Below are 23083 nucleotides of genomic sequence, written 5' to 3'. Positions count from 1 at the left end.
CTAGATGTCTTAGCCTCCCATCATCCCTCACCACTGACTCTGCTGGCTAGGGCTTTATGGGAGTTAAAGAATGGCTTTATGGGAGTTATAGACCAAAACATCTGGAGGGCCACAAGTCCCCACCCGCCGTTCACCCCTCCTATTAATGAAGACAAAGGGATTTGTGCTTCATGATCGGGGGAGAAAAAATTGCAAGAAAACGCTGCGATCCTTTTCTCATTTACGTGGGCGTTAACCCAATTGAACTCAGTGGGACTTGTTACTGAGTAGACATGTGTAGGATTGCACTGTAAATGGCATTGAACTTAGCAACCAGACCTCTAGTCAGTGGCTAGAGGGCCATAGGACTGGTCAGTTTCCAGGAACCAACCTCTGAACCTGCTCTCCTTGCCCCCTCCCCACCGCCTTGCAGGCAGCGCAGATCATCCCTGGGCTCCGTGCTTGGGAGAGCAGTGTGGAGTGGGGCAAAAGGTGGTGGTCCCAGGGTGGGGAGTGGGTAAGTGCCGGTACGACGCTTTTTATGCATTGTCCGGCCTCCCCACCCTTCGCTCTGATGTCATGTAGCTAGACAGCTGAAATCAGTCATCTAGCCACAAATTTAGGGCAGCTGGAGCACAGAGGAGACAATCCCCTCCATGCTTCTCCTGCCCTGCATTGGATAGGTGGTTGCCTCTGAGTTTGGAGGCGGCCGCCTCTCCACATAGGATTTCTCCCTTATTTACATCTGTGAAAAGAAAGGGATGAGGTTGTGTGAAAACCACAAAATGTGAGGGTGAAACTACAGCAGCGGTGTAGAACCTCAAGCCCGGGGGCCAAATCCAGCTCACCTGGGGTCTCAATCTGGCCCTCTGTGGTTGCCCAGAGGTCCATGCCACCTCCCCCTGGCCCCACCCCTTTCCCCCAAACCATTGGTGGTTCTCTGGCCTTTATGTGGTCCCCTTCCTCACTCCAAAGGCTGAAATCCCTCCCCCCAAGGCTTCATCACTGGCAGTAAGCGCTTTAAGCTAAAATACATGGGTGTTTTTTGCCCCACCCCTTTTGCCTTTGGCCCTGCCCACCACTGGAATGTGGCCCCCAAGAGTTTCTTCAAAATGGAATTCAGCCCTCAGACTGAAACAGATTCTGCAGTCCTGAGTGACAGGTTTGAGTGGAGCTGCACTGGCCAAGACTTCATAACTCATTGATCCTTGTGAAGGACATGAGCCAGGACATCTGGAGCAGAATACCACTGAAGACAGAGTTCCGCAGCATTTCCCTGAAGAAGTAATTGGTGAGCATTGTTGTATTTACCAGATTATCTCCTCCAGTTGACTTTTTAAAGGAGTACACTGGCACAGGGCAAAAAACCTTTGGGCAGTACAATCCTATGCATGTAAGTCTCGCTATGTTCACTGTAGCGTACTCCCTAGGAAATGTGTTTAGGTTTGCAGCCTTAACCCTTTTATAGCCTGAGCTATGAGGATAATTGCCACTACTCTTGGTTTATGCAGTGGTATGTTTATTGTTTGTGATGAGGATTAACAACTGCTTGCACACCAAGGACTAAAACACTTTCCTATCACACCTGCCCTATTATTTTCCTGTTGAAAAATCATCTCCTCTACAGCTGTTTTTCACCCATTGGGGAAAGAATACAGCTGTCCATGCCTTTTCCCTTTAAGGGAAATAATCATCATAATTCTAATTATCTTGCACTACTAAACAAATGAATAAATATGCTAACTTATCTATTTGTGAAACAAGACACCTCTATTTTCAAAATAGACTAGTTTTTCAAAATTTAAATTATAATACAAATTGTGGCTTTTTAAAATCAGAGTTTATAAAATATGCAATAGATTTCCCTGAGTTTATTATGTATCATGGCACAGAATAGATCAAAACACTGTAATTTTTCATGTTTGTTTCTAATGTTTTGATAAATGACTCTAATTCTATTTGTGTAATGTATTGAAAACTACTGCAAAAAGTCCCTTGAATAAATATACAGTAGTACAAGCCAATTTTTACTGTTCCGTTTATATCTTACCTTTCTTCAGTTATGTTTTTTTTTTACTTTGCATTTTATTAATGTTGTGTATTATTATTGTTACTTGCCTTGAGCACCATTTGGTGGAAACACAGGGCACAAATTTAAATTAACAATAAAATAACAACAACAACATATTTAGGGTATTTTGCAACGTCTGTCCAAAAGCCTCAGTATAATAATCTTATACATGAACAACTAGTTTTGGCAGAGCCCTCATCTGGCTGGTCCTGCATGTTCTGTCTCTTTCAGCCTGAACCACAGAATTAATAAAAGTTGGACTTTAAAATGTGGATTTGGACAGAGTAAATAGAGGGTAGGGGAGAATCCAAGGACTGCATATGCTAACCATTGGGTTGTTGGCTTGCTAGACAGCTTTCAGAACCATATTTATTAATTCAGGTCAAACCTAATAAATTAAACCCATAACGGAATAAGCAGCAGTAGTTAAAATATTTGAAGTACAGGAAGATCTGGTTTTTCCATTAAAAAGTCACTTTGCAAATGGAAAACAGCTTCTGAAACTCAGCCATTGATACTAATTACTGAAGAGGGGAGAGATACGTGATCATGGGAAATGTATTATCAATAATAAAATGCTGTTTTAAAATATTTCAGTCAGAAATGGCAGGGCTGTAAAATTTTGCTATCAACACAATTGCTCCACATTAATTTACAGTTATTCTATATACAGCAGAGGTGCAGAACATTTGGCCCTCCAGATGTTGTTGGATTGCCCCTCCTGTCAGCCCTACCCAGGGCAGCCAATGGTGAGGGATGATGGAAGCTGCAATCCAACAACATCTGGAGGGTTACACCTTTCCCACCCCATAGAGGCTGTGATGAAACTTTCTGGTAAATCATAATCCCTCTGGCCAGGGACCTTGTCACTTCTACACCAGTCTTCCCCAACTTGGTGCCCTCTAGATGTTTTGGACTACAAAACAGGATTCCTGACCATTGGCCATGATGGCTGGAGTTGATGGGAGTTGCAATCCTAAACACTGGGGGGCACCAGATTGGGGAAGGCTGTTCCACACTATGCACCAACTCAGCATGCTTTTGATGCCAAGTAATGGCACAAACCAGCCTCTTCTACACATGGAGTGGGGTGGGGAGGATCACTGCATAGGGAAATATAATCCCCCCCCCCCGTGCTGTACTGGGGATGCTGCAATGCACTCTTCCATTCATAGTAGGCCAAAGCACACCTGTGCCTCACCTACAGCCTCCAGCAGCCTGCTCCTCCTGAGTGGCGCACCTGGAGTGGAGCTGGCATGGTGGAGGATGCCAGAGTTATGACGCATTTCTATGCAGCGCCCTGTGCCAGTGGGCTTGTTTTCTTCTCTGGTGCATGCCAGCACGTGCCAGGCGCCATTTCCCTAATCGCCTGCCTGGGCGTGGCTTGTCTTGTCATCTGACCATGGGTTATGTGAGGGTTGCTTCTGGTGGAGGCAGGAGGCTCTGATGTCAGTGGGGCTGTGAATCCACTCTGGGTTTCAATCAGAACCAGTCAGAACGCTAAAGGAGCTGTCCAAGGGTTAAGGCTGCAATCCTAAACACATGAACTAGGGAGTAAGCTCCACTGAACATAATGGGACTTACAGGCATAGGATTGTGCTGCCCGAAGCATTTTTTCCCTGTGTCAGCTGCTGTAATAAGGCATAGTTGATTAAATTTGTAACTGTTTATTGTGGAGATTTTCCGGCAACAATAACTGGAGAACCAGCAGCACGTCATTCTCTGATTGAACACAGGAACTGAGCAGAAGCTAGCCTAGTACAACCTTCCCCAGCCTGTTGCATTCTAGATGTCTTCAGCTACAACTCTCACCATCCCCAGCCAACATGATGGGAACTGTAGTCCAACACATCCAGAGGGCACCAGGCTGGGGAAGGCTTAGTTATTGCATTCTTTTCCCTTACTAAAGCTTAATGCAAGGATATATCCTATATCTCAAAGCTCATGGAGCAATCTCTCAATTTTTTTCTTTTTCCATTTCATCAAAACATAAATGTAAGTGCCATTTGGGGATATTGAAGGAAGTGTGATCCAGTAAACAAAAGCTCCCACACTTTGTTAGAAGGAAAGACCATCTTCAATATTTTTCTTTTCATTCTGTCCTACATTAATTCACAGACGTAAAGCAGCATAAAAAATTAAATCAATGTGCTCCCAAATCTTAACCTCAATGATGAATCTACCAAGTAAAGCAATTAAAGCTTGCTACTAAAAACCATAATGAATTTTAAAAGATCCAGCAGGCTTTGAAGCAAATCCTGGCTCTCAAACAGTAGACCAGTTAGAATGCCTTACATCTTCTTTGAAAGATATTCTGCTCTAGCCTTTGGTGTTTACCAGCCTACTCCCTGACATGCACCCTAAACATGTGTAAGGGATTTAAAAATTATTCTTTAAAATGGCACTCAAATACTAGAATGACGAGGAAGACAGAGACCAGGACTTCAAAGGAATATGCCATGTGTTAGGAATTAGAATTCTTAACACATGGCATATGTGAATAAGAATAAATAAGCTGCCTATCTTACAAGTATGAAAATAAGAGCCAGCATTTATAGGGTTAGCAATGGCCTCAGCAGCATGCTGAACTGCCACCCCATAACTGTTTTTTTTTTAAAGAAGAAGAAAAAAGAGCCTCCTTCTTGACATGGCCTGCTGGGGTGGGGTGGAAGAGTGATAAGCAACCAGAGTGATGGAGCAAGGAGAGAAGGAGGGCAGCTACGGAGGTGACAGCACCATATGGTGAAGTGGAACTGGAGGGAACCTTGCCAAGTTCCCCTTCAAACCTAGCAACATCACTGGCTCAGAAGTTTTTATCTACTTATAATTAATAACTTCTTTAAGGGTGCAATTCTATGCATGTTTAGACAGAAAGGTCCTCCCAGCATTCCCAAACCAGGGCTGGCTGCGGAATGCTGGTAGGCGTAGGACTTTTTTCTTTCTAAACATGCATAGGATTGTGCCCTAAATAACTTAAGTTACCCATTGCCTACTTCAAGCACCCTGCCACTGACGTAGGCTGAGGGAGGGCATCGGTTATTTGGGTAGAACAGTGCACCCGTGATGGCTGCAGCCTTGGTTGCCAGGCTGATGGAGGCTCAGAAACATGACAGCATGCATTAGACCCTGAACCTGGATTATGTCCCTCCTGCACTTTCCTCAAAGAGAATTTGGAAATAGTGCAGTCATTATTGGGAGTATGGGAAACGAGCTTTGAATAAATGAAAACTCGAAACAACTGCAGTTTTATGGACACTTGATACTACACCCCCATATTGTCAGGTGGGGTGGAGGAAGAGGTCTAGGTTAGTCTTGCTCATCAAGAATAGGAGCAAGAGGAAGTATGGCATATCCTTCAGTGGGCATTTACACCTTACTAAGATAAAGCTTTTAAAAATGTCTTGGAAGAGGCATGCTATGTTGTACCATTCAGCAGAAAGGGCTAAAGATTGCCATTAAAAAGTTCTAAGTGAGCAGATAAGACAGATACAGTAATTGTGAATTATCCCTTAGCTATAACAAAGATTCCTTTGCCTCAGTTTGGCAGATTTCAACAAAGAATTATTGAAGATAAGGAGGCAACTATCAAGAACAGAGGTAGTGCAGCTGGTTTAGCACTTAGTTTGTGGACCTTCAGCCAACAATACATGCCCCCCCCCCTCCCCAGCACTCAATGGCTGTGTCCACATTATATGGACACAATCTGGATCCCTCCAGATGTTTGCTTACAGCTCATTTCAGCCCCAGCTAGCCTAAGACTCACCCTGGGTCATTCCTGTAGCTCTAAGCTATGGTTTAGCATTCCATACAAACAGTCTTTGTGTGTGATTATTGAAAATATATTACGTCTATTTAATTTACACCCCTTTAATATTTGCCTCCATGATGACATCTTGACTGGCAGTCTGTAATTAAGTTCGTAGTAAGAACTAAATCCAGAACAGATGCCTAGAAGGATGCAACTTAAAATTGTTTTTAGGTAAACTGGTCACATCATGACGATGATATACAGATTACCACATTTAAAAAAACCTCTAAGCAGCTTACAAGATTTAAATACATTAAAACACTGTGATATACATTAAAATATGATTTAAATACATAATTGCTAAAGCATTTATATAAAACATTGATAAAAACATTAAAACCAATACAACACCATAATTAACAAACAAGGTGGACAGCACATGCACTCAGGGAAGCCCAGGGTTTTAACTGGGATCTAAAGCATGCTACAGTTGCTGCCTCCCAAACACTAGCAGGGAAGTCTTTCTTTCTACAGGGTGGGTGCCACCACAGACAAGGCCCGCTTCTGGGTTGCTGCAAGATGGCAATCTGCAGGTTGTTGTACAACCAGCAAGGTATCCTCGGATAATCTTAATGATTGCATGGGTTTGTACCAGGGATGGCAATCTGCCAGATAACCTGGTCCCAAGCTTTATATGCTAACAGCTTATATACATGGCTTGATAGCTAATAGGTAGCCAGTACAGTTGCTTCAACACTGGTGTTGTATGTGCATGGCCAGGTGCCCCACTCAGTATCCTGGCTGCTGCATTCTACACCAGTTGTAGCTTCTCAGCGAAGCACAAGGGTAGCCCCACATAAAGCACATTACAGGAATTTAAACGTGAGGTTACCAATGCATGGACTACTGTGCCCAGTCTATCCAGAAAAGGGTGTAGCTGACATACCAACTGGAGTTGGCGATAGCTGCTCCTTACCACTGAAGCCAATTGGGCCTCTAATGACAATGAAGAATTCAGGAGCACCCCTAAGCTAAGTACCTGTCCTTTCTGAGGGAGTGCAACCCCATCTAGAACAGGCAGACTTCTCAATGCCAGTATCTGGGAAACACTGATCTGGGAAACACAGGATTCAGTCTGTTTGTTGGCCCTCATCGAAACTATCTTAACCTCATCCGGGTACCAGTTCAGAATCAGGACAGCCACAGCCTCTCCTGATTCAGATGTTACAGAGGAAGAGAGCTGGGTTTCATCAGTATGCCAATGATACCTTGCCCCAAATAGCCTAATGATCACCTCCAGCGGCTTCATATAGATGTTAAATAGCACTGACAATAGTCTGAATTGTAAGTTAGGAGTGTGTGTATTATATGGTTTACTATCATATCTCAATCCTACATTTGGATAAATTATGCCAACTTGTATTTACTAATTTTTGCAGTATATTCAGCTTCTGGCAGAAGCCCCTCTTGAGCAAGAGATTACTCGCTCAGCCACTCTTTCCCCTCCGCAACTTCCAAGTTTTCTTTCTTTCTTAGCAATTCCAAAAGATGCTGAATTCTATGCAACGTGTGTCTGTGCTTGCATGGTGCAATAATAGAACTGTGTGATGCATGTTGCTCTGACAATCACTTTTAACCAGAAATAAGGCAACATCAACCTACTTGGGTATTGCATATGACTTGAAATTCAGCACATGACCCTATGATTTTAAAAAAGATACTTGCTGTCATCTTTGGAGAGATGAATTACTTTATTCACAAATTGGTACCCATTTTAGAGAGCAGTGTTTGGAACACGCCTTCTCCTCATAATTGTCTATTCAGTACCGTAATGACATGCACAAAGATTCCTTTGAAGCCTGGATAAAGATCTTGTCACTAAGATACTCATTCTACTCAATGCAGAGAGCACTGTAGTCATCCTTCATTTTAGCTTCTAATGGAAATTTAATTTCCATACCCATTTAATGTGTGGCCTTTCCCTAAAGACTATTCATAAAAATATCTTTTGGAGTCCCAAGGGAAGTTCTCTTAAAGTAATTCATCCCTGTGTACTTCTGTACTATTCAGTTTGCACATTATTGAATAGCAGACCAGGCACCTTTCCAGAGCTGGGGGGGGGGGGGGAGAAGACAAAGGGGAGTTAAGACTACCTAAGAGTTAGAATTTCAAAGTAGTCATCATGGGAGAGAAATAAATCTTTCTGTTTAGGATGCAGCTGCTCAGAGGTTTTCACGTATGAAGTATGCTAATATGACTTTTTCCTCAGTGAGCAAGCATTTTTTCTTTTATCTGGTTTTTAATCTACAACACTTGAAAGGTTACTTTTGTTAGATGTTGATGAATTCTGGAATTCTGAGCAACATGTGTGCTGCCAAATGAAATAGCTATTCCAACTGCCCTTAACTGCCAGGGAGAACCAGCATAAGAATCAAAGGGACGCGACTTCTTTATTTGGTCTGGGGCACTTTTCAGATTTGTACATTGGACAATATACTGTACCTCAGGGCAGCAAAAATAGACATGCCATCTGGTTACCAGAAATTCTCTTAAAACTTGGCCTGGTGAACGCATGAGCAACCAGCAGCTGCGGGTATTAAAACTACAGAAATGAAGGATGAAAGGAAACGCTGCCTAGCCTGGTGTGTATAATTCTATTCTCCTTTAAGTACCTTCTTCCCAGAAAAAAGAATAAAAGGAAAGGAGCAGCAGAAGAGAGAATGAAATCTGCCAAATTCTTTGTGCATCCCAGAATAGCTATTTACTGTCGCAGAAATCTGAGTTTGGATTGTATTTTGCAGGAAGTGATTCCATGTTTTAAAATCAATGTAAAATTAATTCAGCTCTATCATGGAGGTGATGTTTTATAGTTACAGATGGATTTTTCCAAAATTATAATTCTGATGTCAGATATTTGAGGTTTTTATGTTAATAAGTCACTTCAGGCTCACCAAACCTGATTTGACATCATCTAGTTGGCTCCCAAGATTTGCAAATATTTTTGCGTCCTCCTTATTCATATTATGAATTGGCAAACAAAAGCTGAAAACAAAAGAAAATTTATTTCCTCAACTCATTCATCCTTCACACAAGGATTTACATTCTTCTTTATAAAATAATTACTAACTATAGTCAGCAGCACAGCACAAGCACTGCAGCTGCTGTGCTTCTTTTGATGTTTATCACTTAATAGTTGAATACTGGATGCTGAACCAAAATCAAAACCCAAGGAAGTCATCTTTTGAAGAACTATCTGCCCCAAGCTTTTAAAGGGTCAATTACAAGAATATGGCACAAATTATAAACACTAATTTACAATAACATGAAAACGTAGTTCTAATTTACACTTTAGAACAAGTGTTGAAATAATGGGTTTCACTAGTTACCTCTTAGAAGGGTGTCAAAATATAATTGTTAAGGAAAACATTTATTCAGAATCATATTCAAGTTTGTTTTCATCTTGCTTGTAGTTGCAAATTTTTAATACTGGCAGTATTTTAGCCATCAACTTTCAGACATAAATAATAATGAACTAAAGCAACTATAATTTACTGTCATTTTTAGTTTGTGAAGGAATAAAAAGTTTGAATGTGATTAAATTACTTGCAGTGATTATGCATTTGTCAGTATATGAAGCACACACCTTTGCTACGTCACCCACTTACTCTAGGAAGGTCGTTAAGTTCTATAGGGTTATACAAAAGTAAATTGAAGTGTAACAGCCCATTCCTATTTCCTGCTGTAAGATGTTACAATGCACTCCAGTAGGTATTGTCTCAGGATGGTGCTAGCATGGGGAAACCCCCTAGATAAGACAGCTCTCGACTAGTTTCAGCTGGGCCAGCATGAGGAGTTTGGGGGTACTCTGGTGATCTGGTTAGCAGTGGCCATGCCTGAAAGCTTTCTTTATATGGTGTTCTGTATGTAGAGGCCTTTGCTGTGTGCAGAGCATAGCACTGGACTCCAAGAAGCTTTTTAATCTAAGGTTTATGTAGTTTGTAACACAATAATGTTGCCATTTGCTGTAGGAAAAAACAGCAAAACACTAAAAAAAAAAAGTCCCACACCATTCCAAAATTGATTTTTCAATGTTCTTTCCAGACAGTATTTTGATAACAATTAATGATTGAAAGTATTATCCAATGAACACTTTTAAAAAAGGTGGAGGGCAAAGACAGGGGCAAGCCTATGGTTGATACTCTCAGATAAGCATTTTGAGTTTATGAATATGAACCTGAATTAAAAATATATACAAAGCTGATATATGACAAGTGATGTGAGATGGACATTTTTTCAATGCTTTCTTTTTATGAGGAAATTTTTCCATTTCTTAAGTTCATTGGTAAAAATGAATATATTCCAAATGCAAATACATTACGCAAGCTCAGCTGTCTCAAAGTTGTAATTAATGTTTTTCAGGTGATTATCCCTAGCAAGTATGTGAGAGAATAAATGTATGTCACTGGAATACATATATGTTTCAGAGTGAAATGGAACTAATAAAAATGACAGTGAAACTGAAGGCCTCCCATCAACATTACTGGAAGAGATCTGAACTCCCTTGAAATAGATGAATGGTAGTCAGCATATCATGCACAGTTCTTTGGGCTGCTAAAATTAACTAGTGTGTCAACAGTTTTCAGTACCTTTGGTTTTCTTCTTAAATATTTTTTCTTAAATGCAAGGGGAGTACATGATATTGGGCAGCATCCAATGTTGCCACTCCGTTTGCGCCATTGATGCAGTGCTAGCATAAGCAACCTCTAGCACAACCCCAATACTGTATGCTGGCAGGTTTCCCCAGAAAACCCATTGTGCCAGCATACACTATTGGTATTGTGCTAGAGCTTATGAGCTAATTTAATTTTATTTGCAGTTATTTAAATATAAAATGCACACTGTAAATTCATGAAGATAGCACAGATTTGTATTTAAAAATGAACAAAATACAGTTTCAACGCCCCCCCAGGATACACAATGTCCATCGTTAGACATGCTTTATACAAGAAACTGGAGATTCAACACCTTGATTTTTACAGAACAAAAGGTACTTTATAACAAAGCTGTCTTCATGTAATTTAAAATGCAAAGGCTTTGGTTGAAAAGAGTCTGTAAATGGATCCAGATTTCCTCAAGTTGGGGTGACAGCCTGGATACTTCTGCCAGCAAAGATGGCTCTGAGGAAAGGATTTTAATGTGCAACTAAAATGGAAACATAAGATATTTATTGTTTAAATATAGGGATCAAAATGTAAAAAACAGACTCCCTGACCAGTGTGTTAAAATCACCACATCACTATTGTATTTGCATTAGCAAATACAATTCAGCAGATACTCTCCTGAACACAATGTCAACACTGCATAAATTAAACAAAATGTGGGCGTCTCCATCTTTCCAGAGAGCAGTAACCTTATCAGTAACCCCTGGGATGCAGCACCACTAGGGCGAGCCATGCTCAAAGCTATACAGATCACACAGTCCTTGTTTAGGCAACTGAAGCATCTAACAAAATGGTAACATAAAATACAGTGGAAAAAACTGCTGCTGCAGAAAGGAATGGATGCTTTCAAACATTTCTCCTCCCTCTCCAAGCAGCTCCCCTCACCCCAACGTCTGAAGGGAATACCATTTATTCCTGAGCAAATTGGGCTTCACAGAATACTATTGGCAATTATACAAAAACATGCATTTACCTTTAGAAACAATGCAAGGTATGCTTGAGCCAGTTCAAAGTCACGCTTTGATTTCAGCATTGCCTCAATCATTCTTAGAAAGCTCTGCATCACCTCGATAGAGCCACCACCATCAGGTGACAAGCCCCTCAGTTCTGTCTCTATATTAGATGGTCCCATGTCCTTCAGAATACTATGTGGAGATGAATCTGTAGGATGAAAATATGGTTACAGACTATGGTTACAATTCTAGAAAACATTTTGGAGATTTTAGTTATCACAGTGTTTTAAATAGTTAGTCTACCCTGCAGCATTCGGTTCAAATCCAAGGCATCTGTTCATAATCCAAAGCATGCATTTCATGCAAATAAGAGAGCAACACATGCTAGTAGAATTTTCTTTGACATTTTCTGTGCAAAAAAAGAATCCTACTCCCAAGTGGCAAGCCATTCAAGACCTTGCCTCTTTGGTAGCGGGAGGCAGTGAAGAGAACACTTCAAGAAAGCTCCGGCTGTGCATGTGACTCCCTTACTTCTATGTAAATTACATCTTTGGATCATGGCTTTTGTGCTTATTCTCTACAGACTACCATGGGCACAGTCCTTCTCTGCAGGAACACAAAACACCTGCGTGCCAAGGAATCCCCATAGAGCTGAAGAGAGCCGTTTTTCTTCTCCTTGCAGTTGGCACACACACAGGCAGTGTATTAGGTCATTACAGGGAATGGAAAGTGTGTTCACGCCTCCCACATTCCCCTCCAGCCCTTCCCACACACCCAGTCAAGCTACTCAACCATGTATTTGTTTTAGTATTAACTTTATGCTGCTCAGATGGTCCATGTATAGTTTTTAAGTTGCACTTTATAGTTATATAATAATAAAACTATATTTTATTATTTTGTATTTTTAAGATGAATTTTCTTATTAACCTCCTCAGAAGCCTTGTCTGAGAGCCAGGCTTGTACAATTTGAGAAAATAAGTAAGTAGGGCTATATAGATTTGTGGCCAAATCTCTTTGGGGGGGGAGAGGGGGGACTTTAGTCATCCCACTCCTGACCTATAGCCAATTTGTTACCCTGTGAACACCCGAGCTTCCACGCAGTCAACATGGAGAGCTGCATACAAAGAAAACTGCAGCAAACTAGCCTTGTAGAAGTTACAAACTGCCTTTTGAGAGGATGAATCTGGGCTGTTTTGTTTTGTTTTTTTTTTAAGAATTCCTGGCTTTTGCAACCACATCTGCCAAAATGCCTTTTGTACTTGGAACTGTTTAAGGTTTGACTGATTCGGTTCTAGAAAGCTGCAAATGAACAGTGACAAACTTGTGCTTCTGTCCCCCTCTCCCAATGGACTGCAGCCATTGAAGTATTTTCAGACATCTGAAATCAGCTAATTCAGTTGGAATTCTTCTTCTTTGGGCATGGGTAAATGTATTTGTTTTAGTCTCATATTTCAAACCACTAAACTGATTTTATTTTCCAGAACATTCACCTTGAGATACCAAATGTAATCTAGAATGTAATTATTAAGAATGCGACTACAAAGAGAGCTATTCTTCATCTGTTCCTGCTGTTGTTTACCTGCCAGCTTATGCTGTGAACCTCATTAAGGTACACTGTAGCCTGCAATAAGAATGATGAGATGAATAGCATTGGGCATTCATTCCTCCCAAATACCAGAGTAAGTCTTTTATCTCCACTTATTACATCCATGTGGGATCGTATCCAATGGTGTCCATCCACCAGTGGAATGGACACAGCTGGTGGAACAAATTCTCTCTGTGTGCCCCTCAAATCTACTCTGGAGGATGGGGAGAGGAACTGGGGCACGCACGGGGAATGCAGAAGGGAGGAGAGAAAGTCCTGTTGCTTGAGCAGCAGTCCACTTCTGTGATGTTGGATGGAGCTCATAAGCTGCCTTCACACCGTTATACTGAAGCAGGGTTGCAGGGCTGATGCAACCGATGACCTCTGTGCACTGAGTGAAAGGGGAGCTGGCTGTACTTCTGGAGGCTCCTCCACATAATTGGGAGCCCAATTCCATGTAGTAGCTTCCACAGCTGACTCCCCTTCTGACTTTTGCTCAACATGTGGATATCTGGGGGCACAGTCAGCAATACAGTGCAGTTCCCCTTTAATTGCCTGAAGGGGGCTACGATCACCCACAAATAATTTTCTAACAAGTACTTACTTACTCATACTATCATAAACCATTAGTAACATCTCCTAAAAGCCTCCTTGAAAATGGCTGGGGAAAGTACTTCAATCAGTTTAATAAGTATTCCTCACTTTTGAGGTGATTCATGGTGTTGCAACTTCACAATGCATAATGCATCAAAGAAAGCTTAACTGAAGCTTACCCAAGGATTCTCTTTAATGGTTTTAATTTAAACCTTATTTTGAGAATAGTCAAATCAAATCATAAGTGATTACTGCTATAACCAAGATGTCTAAAAGTAACTGTTGAAGAGATACGACTAGATTTTCGTAAGACAGAAATTTAAATGTCACAAGTCTACATGTTTATGGGACCCATTTTAAAAAGAAAGCTGGGCAATGGAGAGAGATGCAAATTTATGTAGTTTTTTTCCTTCACAGTAATTGGAAAACATTACCAGTAAAATTCCAAGTGAAATCATAGACAAGGATGGCAGAAGAAGGATGAAATTTACAAAATGTAAGCCTTGAGGGACTAATAAGCACTCTTGCTATCTGTGTAACTCATCAGCCACAAACCACTAGTCAATTATTTGGTCAATGCTTTTGTAGTCTGACTAATCCCAATTCCTTTTCGATACTCTCAACTATTTCTAAGCCAATTGGTGTATGTTCTACTCAAACCTGTCTGCTTTTTCTCTGTTCCAAACAGGACAAAATACGAACAGCTTACTATCTTTCTCCTTATGTTTTATTTTCCTAATCCTGACAAAGAATGGGTAGTTTTAAAGTTAATGTTTATTTATTTTAAGGAGGGGGACTAACTAACCTAATAAAGGCATTTCTTGTATATTGTTTTTACCAAGTTACTGATTATGAGATGTTGTTATTAGTTCTATTATTATTTACAAAGGCTAAATAAAAATTCTAAAAATAAATATATGCAGATCTGCATCTGAAAATGCTATGGCCAATTTTGGTCATCCATTTTCAAGGTTGAATCCATTCTAAATATTTTTCCCAGTTCACTAGAAATGTCACTGTCCTTCAGCCTAACAGATAGCTCTGAGCACTCCGGATAACATTATACAGAGTCAAACCTTTGGTTCATCTGGCACAGTATTGTCTACACTGACTGGCAGTGGTTTTCTGAGGTTTCAGAGAGGAGTCTTTCCCAGCCCTATCTGGAAACGCCAGGGATTGAACCTGGGATATATTCTGCATGCAAAGCATGAGCTCTACTACCGAACTGCAGTTCTTCCCTACATTTGGACTGATTTCAAATATAACAAAATATAGGTCAGCATCAGTACAAGAACAAATGTCTACAGTATATATTAAATAAGTTTGATATGCATGTACACTGAAAAACTTCGGTGTAACATCGCAGGAAAAGAACATTAGAAATTAGTAAAACAGACTCAAACTATGAAAGGCTGGAAAACAATCCAGAAAAAATGGGATGGCGTGGGAGATAGAATCAGAAAATTGGGGGGGGGGGGTTCTTCCTGTTCTCTCCCCCCCTCCGGATTTTTTTATTTCCCCCATTTTGTTTGTCTTCCCTCCAGCTTTTTTCTGAGTCTTCATATCTCTACACAGACTGCATAACTTGTGCCAATTAGATTATTCTAGGAACTTTTCCTTTTTATTTAGCTTGCTTGATCAGCCATTTAAGTTCTTCTGATGCAGAGCACCTTACACGCTCCTGTTTTCCCCTATTGTATGCTCACATTAAAAATGTAAAATAGCACACACCAGTCTATTGACAATTCAGGAGATCTGGCATAAACAATGTCAGGTAGATAAAAATTGATGATTAAAAAAAAACTAAAAACATCTGTTATTTTTATTTCAATCTTCTTTTTTAAAGAAACATTATATTAAACACTAAGGGCACAATCCTATGGCCGCTAAACAGCAGCTAGAGTGGAGCCTGTGCTCTGAGATCAGTTCCCAGAAAACTGCCTCCCTGCCCCTGCCACCTCATAAGAGGCACAGATTGTTCTGGGCTCCGCTCCCCAGGAGTGGGGAGGGGCAGGGACAGCAGAAGTGTTGTTACAATGCTTCCTATGTGCAGCGCAGCCAGAGTGCGCAAAGGATCCCCTCCATGTTCCACCCACCCTGCACTGGATAGGCGGTCGCATGCAAGTTTGGAAGTGGCCGCCTATCCCCATTGCATTACTCGCTAAATTTCTCTCTAACTTTATAACATAGTTTCAATTAAATCTCATCATAAACATGCTAAACCCACACTTACACTCTCATAAAAATCGATAAACATGGGAATTGATTTGTTTTTCATATCATGGAAATGGCTCTTTTCCAGCCTAACAGCTTTTGCTTCTTCAAAGTTCTGGGCTTTCAGTTTCTCTGGCGTAAGTCACATGGGCAAAGACTCAGGCTAGACAGGATTGTTATTCTGTGCTTCTGTGTTGGTACACTTAGACCATGCAAGGCAGAGGAGTTATGACAGAAATAGAATACAGCAAGGTGAATAAAAATAGATGTTCTTAAAATAAATTGAAAAAAATGGATTATAAAAAATTGAAATTGGATTTTTTTCAGCCAAGTAACTATCAAATCCTGCTTTGACCTATCAGTCATGGGCATTTCATTTTTGCTTGCTATTTTGTTTTTTGTAAGGCCAAGACTGGGGCAAGACAGAGTGAAGGAGAAAGGAGCAACACTGGAAAGAAAAAAACACAAAATTGTCAGGTGTGCACCTTCCTATATTCTCATACCAAGGCTGCAATCCTATGCCCACTTACCTGGGAGTAAGCCCCAATGAACTCAATGGAACTTATAGACATGTATAGGATTGTGTTGTTAACCTCAAACTCATGGGTGCTGGTTATAAGAAAGATCCTAGATGGGAATATTTTAAAGTTGTTGACCTAATTTGCATGACATGCTGCAGCTCAGTGTGGGTTATTATCCTACAATGAGCCATGGTGCCCACGGGCGCCACTTTGCATATTCAACCCCAGTCGGAGGTTGTTGTGTTGTCTGAACCCAGCCACTGGTTCAGGCAACACAAATAACCTTTGCATAACCCAATGGCCTGGTTTGGATAACACGACAACTGGTTGCACATTCAAAATGGCCCATGGCTCCTTGAGGGTTAATTAACCCATGATGGGATGTTGTGTTGTGCAATTTGGCCCAATCCCTCTATAGGTAAAAAGGAAAGTATGCAAAATATATACAGTGAGACGAAGAGATAAACCTGCTTATAAGAATGAAACAGTGTTAATAATATTCTATTTAGTTGTAAGTTAACATGGCTTAGTGGTCAGATTTGCACCATTGTTCAGAAAATAAAAGAAAAAGTTGGAAACATTTCAGGAAGTTTTTCTTACTGATTTAAATCATCTTGGCTTAAATAAATCCATCCTGAACAATGTCTAGTTGATCTACACCCATACAGTGGATGAAGATTTCATGCATCACAAGGAGTTTACTGGAAATTACAGAAACCAGTGATCTGACAAGTTTACCTCCATTTCAGCCTTATTTTTATAATCAATAAATTAAAACACGCTTAAGAATATCTATGAAAAATCAAAAGGAATTATGAAATTTCCTGAAGGACTGCTTCAAAAGGTCAGGGGCTGCCAGGTATGTACTGCCATGAAACAAGGCCTCCCTCTTTTGCCACAATGGAAGTGCAACTGCTTTGTGGGAAGGCACCAGGATAGAGTAGGATAGGAACACATATAGACAGAAAGCACAGCAGGAGCAAAATCATATTGCACCAAAGGCTGGTATCTATTTAGGCAAGCATTATAGTGACCCGTGACTTAAAAAAGAAGGCTCAGTTTGAGCCTAGTTTGGATAATGGGCACTGAATGGGTCTAGAGTGTTTCAACATTTTCTTAATGACTTATACTGAGTTCAGCACATGGTCTGAATTTGTGAATTTAATGGGTTGTATCAAACTCTGTCATTCCACTGATGGAAACAGTTCTATCAGAATGGTGGTGGTGAGGAAATTCCCCTTCCCTCCCGCATGTGCCCTCAAATATGCTCCAAAGGGCTGGGAAACTTTCCGGAGCAGAATTTCAGGTGCTGCAGAGGGCTGCAGGAGGGAGGAAAGGGGGAGGAAGTCCAGTTGCACTAGCAGACTTCTGCTAGCGTGACGTTGGATTAAATTCGTGGTCACCTTGGGGAAATGCCCTGCTAAAGAAGCTAACTGCTCAAGGGCTCTTCATGGACCGTACTATACTGAAATGGTATTCTCTAACAGACTGGGATATAATACTGCTCGTCTCAGTATCTGAAGACAGTTTGTTCCGGCCTTAAGTAGTTCATTTCAGTTCCAGTGTAATATTCAGTCCCCGGAGCAAAGGAAGGTACGTACATTTTCTCTCACCTTTTTTTCTACTTCTTAATACCAAAGTGTCAGAATATACATCAAGAGCCAGAGTGTTGGACTGGGAGCGAGAAGATCTGGGTTCTAGTCCCCACTCAGCCATGAAAGCTCAGTGGGTGACTTTGGGCCAGTCACAGACTCTCAGCCCAACCTACCTCACAGGGTTGTTGTGAGGCTAAAATGGAGAGGAGGAGGATTATGTACGCCACCTTGGGTTCCTCAAAGAGGAAAAAAGGTGGGATATAAATGTAATAAATAAATAAATAAATAAATACATTTGTCATTTCATACTATAACTTACAGTTGCTGCTACTCAGGGCTTCTTCAAGCTGTAAGTGGAATTCAGATTTTTGTGCCAGTATGCCAAGATTTACTAGTTTTGACTGGAATAAAAAAATATGAAAAAATACATTTAGATGAATTTTTTAAACAACATACTTAGAATAATTTAACTTTTGTGGAATCTGAAATGTCAGATTCATTGAATTATGTACCCTTAAGTTACTAGATCATATTGAAGGCTGGCTGGATTTTACTCTCATTATTAGGAGAAATGTCATCTATTAAGATGAATATCCTTTCCTAAGTTCTTCTCTTTTTGTTACAGGCCATATGCACACAAATGAGAACACACAGCTCATAAAATAAATGAAAAAGGTGTATTTATCTGGAGAAAGCAAAACAAGAATTTCTTTGAGCACTCTTCAGAAAGCTAAAGATACAGGATCAAAAGTCTGTATGTGTTGTCAGGCTCTGTAATATGTAGCGGTGTATTTATGGTTAGGATAATGATGCCAAGATAGCAGCGAAAGAAAATATATAGTTTACTGAGGAAAAGAGGTAACAAGACAGTAAGTTCTCTACATTTCATGAAGGCGCTCAATAGTTAATACCAGTTTCAAGTATTTGATAGAAGATGAGATAATTATATTATGTTAATACCCAGTAATTGTGCTGTTGTGCTCCATCAAAGATATTGTAATCGAGAATCAAATCTAGCATTTATTTAATTAATTAATTTCTGTACTGCCCAATAGCCCCTCTGGGCAGTTCACAAAAACCAGGTAATTCAATCCACCCCTGATGAAGCGTCTAAGCCCCCATGGACAAAAGGAGGAAGATATATGATACATTACATCTGAAATACCCCCAGGAGGCACTCACAAATCCTGAGAGAGAACAAAGAAGGTCTACATAATGAAGATGTTTAGTACAATAAGCTCCCTTTTTACCTGTTGTCCATTGTTTTCATGTTCAGCAGAAGCATATCGTGGTATGAGACCAGGAACTGTGGGGATGAAGAACGGTGCGGATTTTGGCACTTTTGGTGGCTCTTTGGGCTTATTCTTTTGCTGTTAATGGGAGATTTTATATCAACACAAAGGAATTTCCATATGGATATTATAACTTGAAAACAAGACTTAGTAACTTCCCAGCTATGAACACATTAAAAACCCATCTAGAATATTAAATGGAGATTAATCAAACAGCAACCCCCCCTAACAAATAGTTATAGCTATATTTTACTCTCCCAAGTCAAATTCAAATGTATCTTGGGGTTGTAAACTTCTCATATATAGTTACAGATGAACAGCATAATATTCTGCTTCTCTGAATCAGTGGGACTTCTTTATCACAACTGGTCATTTTTAAAATCCTAACACTTTCCACTGCCTGGGACAAAAAAGCACCCTAATGGCAAAAATTAATGTAAGTTATTGAAATATTTTTGTCCCAGGTACATTTTGGTTTCCAGAAAGAAAACTTTGTATGCGCACTTAAACCTGCTTCCTTGGATCAGTTTTTGTTGGAAACCTTTTACCCCAATATGTACCAAAAAAATCCCAAATGTAAGATCAGCTTGGGACTTTTGGGGTGACAAAATCTACGTGTAAATTCTGCAATTAAAAGAGCACCCAGGGTAGAATTCTACCCCTAGTCATTGGAAGGATGTTTAATCATCTTTAACTTTGGAGCAGCTTTTATCAGAGGATTTTCCAAGTACTTCTGATTTCTGTGAGCCCTAAAAGCATCCAAGAAGCTATCCCAGACCACTCTAAAGACATTTTGTTGATTCTTTGCAGTCTACTATAACATAATCACATAATGAGGGACAGGTTTGATTAGAAGCTTATTAATATATGGCATGAACATGTTACCTTAATAATATCCAGACTGAGCAGGTTCTTCCATCTAGATTCTGGCAACATAGAAAGGGTCACTAATGCTTCTCCCAACTGCTCTGGAGAATCGTATTCTATCATCTCATAACTTGTTTCTTCCTCTTCTGTGACTTCTACATCTTTCAATGGTGACAGACAAATATATGTGACTTTATATAATTCATATATCAACACTGAGATAAACACATTATAAGAAGATTAAATCCTAAGTGTTCAGGGAGCCACCTGAACATTCTGACAAACCAGGTGTCCCCAGTGCCGTCCATGGAGTTCTCAGCTCCTTGCCCCCTTCAAAAAATGTTTTTTAATACAAACTTTGAAAAACATTAGGGTGCCAGGTTCTCTGTTCTGATTCTACTCCTGCTGCAGATCAGCTGTTGGCAGGCAGGGAGAGAAGGAAAGAGTTGCTTTCTGGCCCCACCGAATCTTCCACCCACACAGACCTTTCCCGTTTGCTCTCTCCCCCCACTCCCGGTCTCTAGCCTTGCTGCTTCTCTTCCCACATCCCCTTTTTCTCGCTATTTCTCTCCTTTCCTTGTCTCTGTCCTTCATGTTTCTCTCCCTTTCTAGCCTTTCACTTTCTCTCCCCTTTACCTTGCTGCTTGCCCCTATCTCTTTGCCCCTGGTATCACTATTTCTCCCCACACTGCCTCTTTACCTCACCTTTGACTAGCCAGGCCCCCACGACTAGCCACATCCACTGTGGGAGCCATTTTGTGGTGGTACCCACAGCAGTTTCTCAAATTCCCAGATGTGCCCAAAAGGTTTATGGTTAATTGCATAGCTACATAGGAACTATAATAATGTTAAATCTGTACAGAGCACAAAATAGCAACAATCCAGATACAGCTGCTCACAACAACGTGCACACAGCCAGAGACGGAGTCTGAGGATGCACCTTCCAATCTTTATTGCAGCATGAATGGAAATACATCCATGTAATTCCCCACTTGAGGCTTATAACTGACCTCGGTGATGGGTTAGCCAAGGCTTTCATACCTGCAGGGACTACATACCTGGCTGTCCCATTCTGTCCCTGCCACCCAGTCTCTCCTTCCTGGCAAAGACTGGTAGAAATAAAGTATGCCAAATACTTACTCTGAGCGCTTTACTCTCACTTCTTGAACTAATTGTTCTCTACTACCATCAGAAACGTAAAAAAAATAATAATCATGCAGTACTACACAGCTTCTAATTGCCTCCTGAAATAGCAGTGAGCTCTACATAGAGCAGCAAAATGAATCTGAAGGTATGAGGGTGTCAGCCACATTGGGAAGAAAAGTTTTCCACTCCTCTCTGGTAATTTCAGTTTGACCTTCACTAAACAAGGCAAGTAAGAATATCAGCTTTTTAGAATCAAAGGCTTAAAATGAATAGTTACTCTGAACTTTAAAATATTTTCATCGCACCTTTCCATATATTTGCTGGGTTTGGACATGAACAATCCCTGGGTTTATGTACTCCCTTCCCCTCTGGTGCAGTCAGGAGATAGGAAATGTTTGCTTCTGTTTTGAGTTAATTATGGTTTATCTTTATGTGTGAACCTGGAACTATGGTTAATCTTAACTATATTTTACCTGAACAAGTCATGGCCATCAACCATAATTTAAAGTTGACTTCTTTGGACAAACCACAGTTAAAGACTAACCACAGTTTGGCCACATTCAGATGTCACTTTAAGCTATGGTGGCTTAATAAGCTACTCACAGTAGCTTATTTAGACAATAAGCTACTGCTATCCCCCACACGATCAACCAAATACACTACTGTGAGTAGCTTATTTTCCCTGCCCTCACCCCTCCTCCCTCTCCAGCCCCCCTGCTCTGTGTTGCAGTTTTCATAGAAGACTGAGCACCGTCAATCTCATCATGGAGGGCGGTAAATGCGACACTTCACAGTAGCATGATCAGGAGAGGCTGTACTGTACCGCATGCTTATGTTCCCTTATTCCACAATTGCCTTTTCCTTTTCCACAGCAGTGATCAGGGAGGTCTATCACTGTGTGACTTAGCTGTAGTGCTGCCCCGTGATAGCACATTCAGGGAGGCTGTCATTGTATTGGGGAAGCCTGTACTGTACTGCCCGACTTTGCTTTTTCACAGACCTAGGGAAGAAATTGGAAGCTTTTGCTTCTGTTTTATACTAACTGCAGTTCACACATTATGTGCGAAGAAAAAGAAAAAGGGGGTTGGAGCTATAATTCCCTGATAGTTTGCTGGATTGGGGCAAAATTGCACAGGGGGGAACTGCTCATGGGGAGCCTCCACATGCTGTACTGGATAACTGCACAATTTCACTTCTTCATGGAAAAGTGAGCATTCCCCCCATTCACCTATTTTCCCCTATTCCACAGTTACCCCTTTAAAAAAGAATCCTTTCCACGCTTGTGCATTTTCACGGTAGCAGTCAGGGAGGTCTGCTATTACTTGACTTCATTGTAGCATGGTAGCACAATGGTGAGATCAGGGGAAGCTGCCATTGCCGGGGGGGGGGGGGACGACCTGTCAGTGTGTTCCTTCATTGTAGCAAGGTCATGCAATAAGAGATCAGGGAAGGCTGTAATGTACTGCAGACGGCCAGAACAGAAAAAAGGGGGTGGGAGCTCTAGCTCCTTGACAGCTGGAATGGGGCAAAAATGCACAGCTGAAATCCCCTCATGGGAAACCCTGAAATGCTGTAGTGGATAATTGTGCAATTTTGCCCCTTTATGGAAAAGTGAGCAGTGCTTCCCCCATTTCTCAAGTTGTGCAGTTTCAAAGTAGCAATCAGGGAAGCCTGTTGTGTAACTTTGCTGTAGCGGTGTAGTACAATAGCGCACGGCTGTCACTGTACTAGGGGAAAGCTGTCATTTTGTAACTGTAGTGCAGCATCAAGGAAGGCTGTGCTTATTTGGCTGTGGTT

The 23083-nt window shown here is 40.9% G+C and overlaps 1 protein-coding gene across 3 annotated transcripts in view; it reads right to left on the bottom strand.

Moving 5' to 3' along the window:
• Positions 1-5911: 5911 nt before the first annotated feature.
• The window catches only part of WDR36 (WD repeat domain 36), a 70372-nt gene continuing 53200 nt past the window's right edge, over positions 5912-23083 (bottom strand). For all 3 annotated transcript variants that reach the window (XM_084833859.1, XM_084833860.1, XM_084833858.1), the window contains 5 exons: positions 20159-20301; positions 19232-19351; positions 18301-18382; positions 11493-11680; positions 5912-11000 (listed from right to left, as the gene is read on the bottom strand). In XM_084833859.1, coding sequence (XP_084689985.1) covers positions 10851-11000; positions 11493-11680; positions 18301-18382; positions 19232-19351; positions 20159-20301 — 683 coding nt within the window. In that variant the 3' untranslated portion in view covers positions 5912-10850. The remainder of the gene's footprint in view (positions 11001-11492; positions 11681-18300; positions 18383-19231; positions 19352-20158; positions 20302-23083) is intronic.

The sequence above is a fragment of the Heloderma suspectum genome, chromosome 2, assembly GCF_057233095.1.
Source record: "Heloderma suspectum isolate Gila_16-S chromosome 2, 16-S_ref, whole genome shotgun sequence".
Lineage (NCBI taxonomy): Eukaryota > Metazoa > Chordata > Lepidosauria > Squamata > Helodermatidae > Heloderma > Heloderma suspectum.
The sequence above is the reverse complement of the archived record's forward strand: the minus strand, read 5'-3'. Positions and strand labels throughout refer to the sequence as shown.